The 1157-nt window shown below is 36.0% G+C and overlaps 1 protein-coding gene across 1 annotated transcript; it reads right to left on the reverse strand.

The window, feature by feature from the left end:
* Window positions 1–133: 133 nt before the first annotated feature.
* Window positions 134–1036, reverse strand: AC631_05986 (uncharacterized protein; the record flags this gene model as incomplete). Its single annotated transcript, XM_015614815.1, has 1 exon — window positions 134–1036. The coding sequence occupies one exon, from the start codon at window positions 1034–1036 to the stop codon at window positions 134–136; it is 903 nt and encodes a 300-aa protein (XP_015464357.1).
* Between the last annotated feature and the right edge of the window lie 121 nt (window positions 1037–1157).

A 1157-nucleotide genomic window follows, 5' to 3' on the forward strand; every position in this document is an offset into this window, starting at 1 on the left:
CTTTTTCTGCTGAAGTAATTCCATTTCACGTTTACTTGATAATGTTTAATGGTCGTATACTTAGCGGGTTGGTATGAATACAGAAACGTACAATAATTTTTAGTGATTCCATTATGCGTTTATTTGATTATATTTAATGCCTGATTGGTCCTATACTTTGAGGGTTGGTATGAATGCTGAAACGTATGATATTTTTTGCAATCTGTGACTTCAAGTTATCTAGTGCTAACAATTGAGCTGTAAGCAAGCTTAGTTGGGTTGCCTGCAATTGTACGCTATGGTCCCCAGAAGCATGGTTTCGTTGAAATGAGACTATTTTCGAAGATAAGTGCCCAATTAGATTGTGCGTTTTGATTTCTTGTTCAAGATTTTTCGATTCATTGTCTTTTGGTCTGTGTTGCAAATACTTTATGATGCTCTCCACCTTCGCGTGCAATTGGTTAACAGATACAGACAATTCTTCATTATGTTTATCTAGCTTGAAATCGTTATTTATATCATTAGCATCTCGCGATATCTCGGATGAGAAATAATTCGGATGGTTCACTATAGTAGAAGTGGCAATATTTTCGGTCTCATTTGCCAATATTGATGTACGGAGAGGCAACGACCTATTTTCATGTAAAAAGCTCTTAAATGGTTCTGCACCTTCCGCATTATGAAACTTACCCATGTTTATTAGTGTGAATATGAGATGCTTCTCTTGTACCGACGTACGCTTTTGATAATCCTGTAATTGTCTCAAAACAGACAACGTAGCAGAATTCGGATCTTGTTCGTTAATTAGTTGGTAGAAACCTACCATAGTATATTGTGGGAGAACTGCATTAAACTGGTCCAACCTCTTCTTCAAGAACTCTGTGCTGATATCTAAGTCATTATCAAATAGCAATTCAAACGACGTGGTCACCGTGATCGTAGTCTTATCAGTAGTTCCTAATAAAATACCAAATTTGCTCTTCTCTTGTCGCGTTATATGGTCCGAAAGATTGAATAATGCAATGGAATGTAATTGAACAGTGCTAATATCCGACATATTCGGTATATTCAACAAAAGCTATAGTAATGATGTTTCCAATATATCAACTGGTAAGTGTTATACTTTACTAACGTAATTGATGGCGACATTCATAAATTATTTGCGACATTGATGCGGC

This window comes from Debaryomyces fabryi, assembly GCF_001447935.2.
Source record: "Debaryomyces fabryi strain CBS 789 chromosome Unknown contig00408, whole genome shotgun sequence".
NCBI classification, from domain to species: Eukaryota; Fungi; Ascomycota; class Pichiomycetes; order Serinales; family Debaryomycetaceae; genus Debaryomyces; species Debaryomyces fabryi.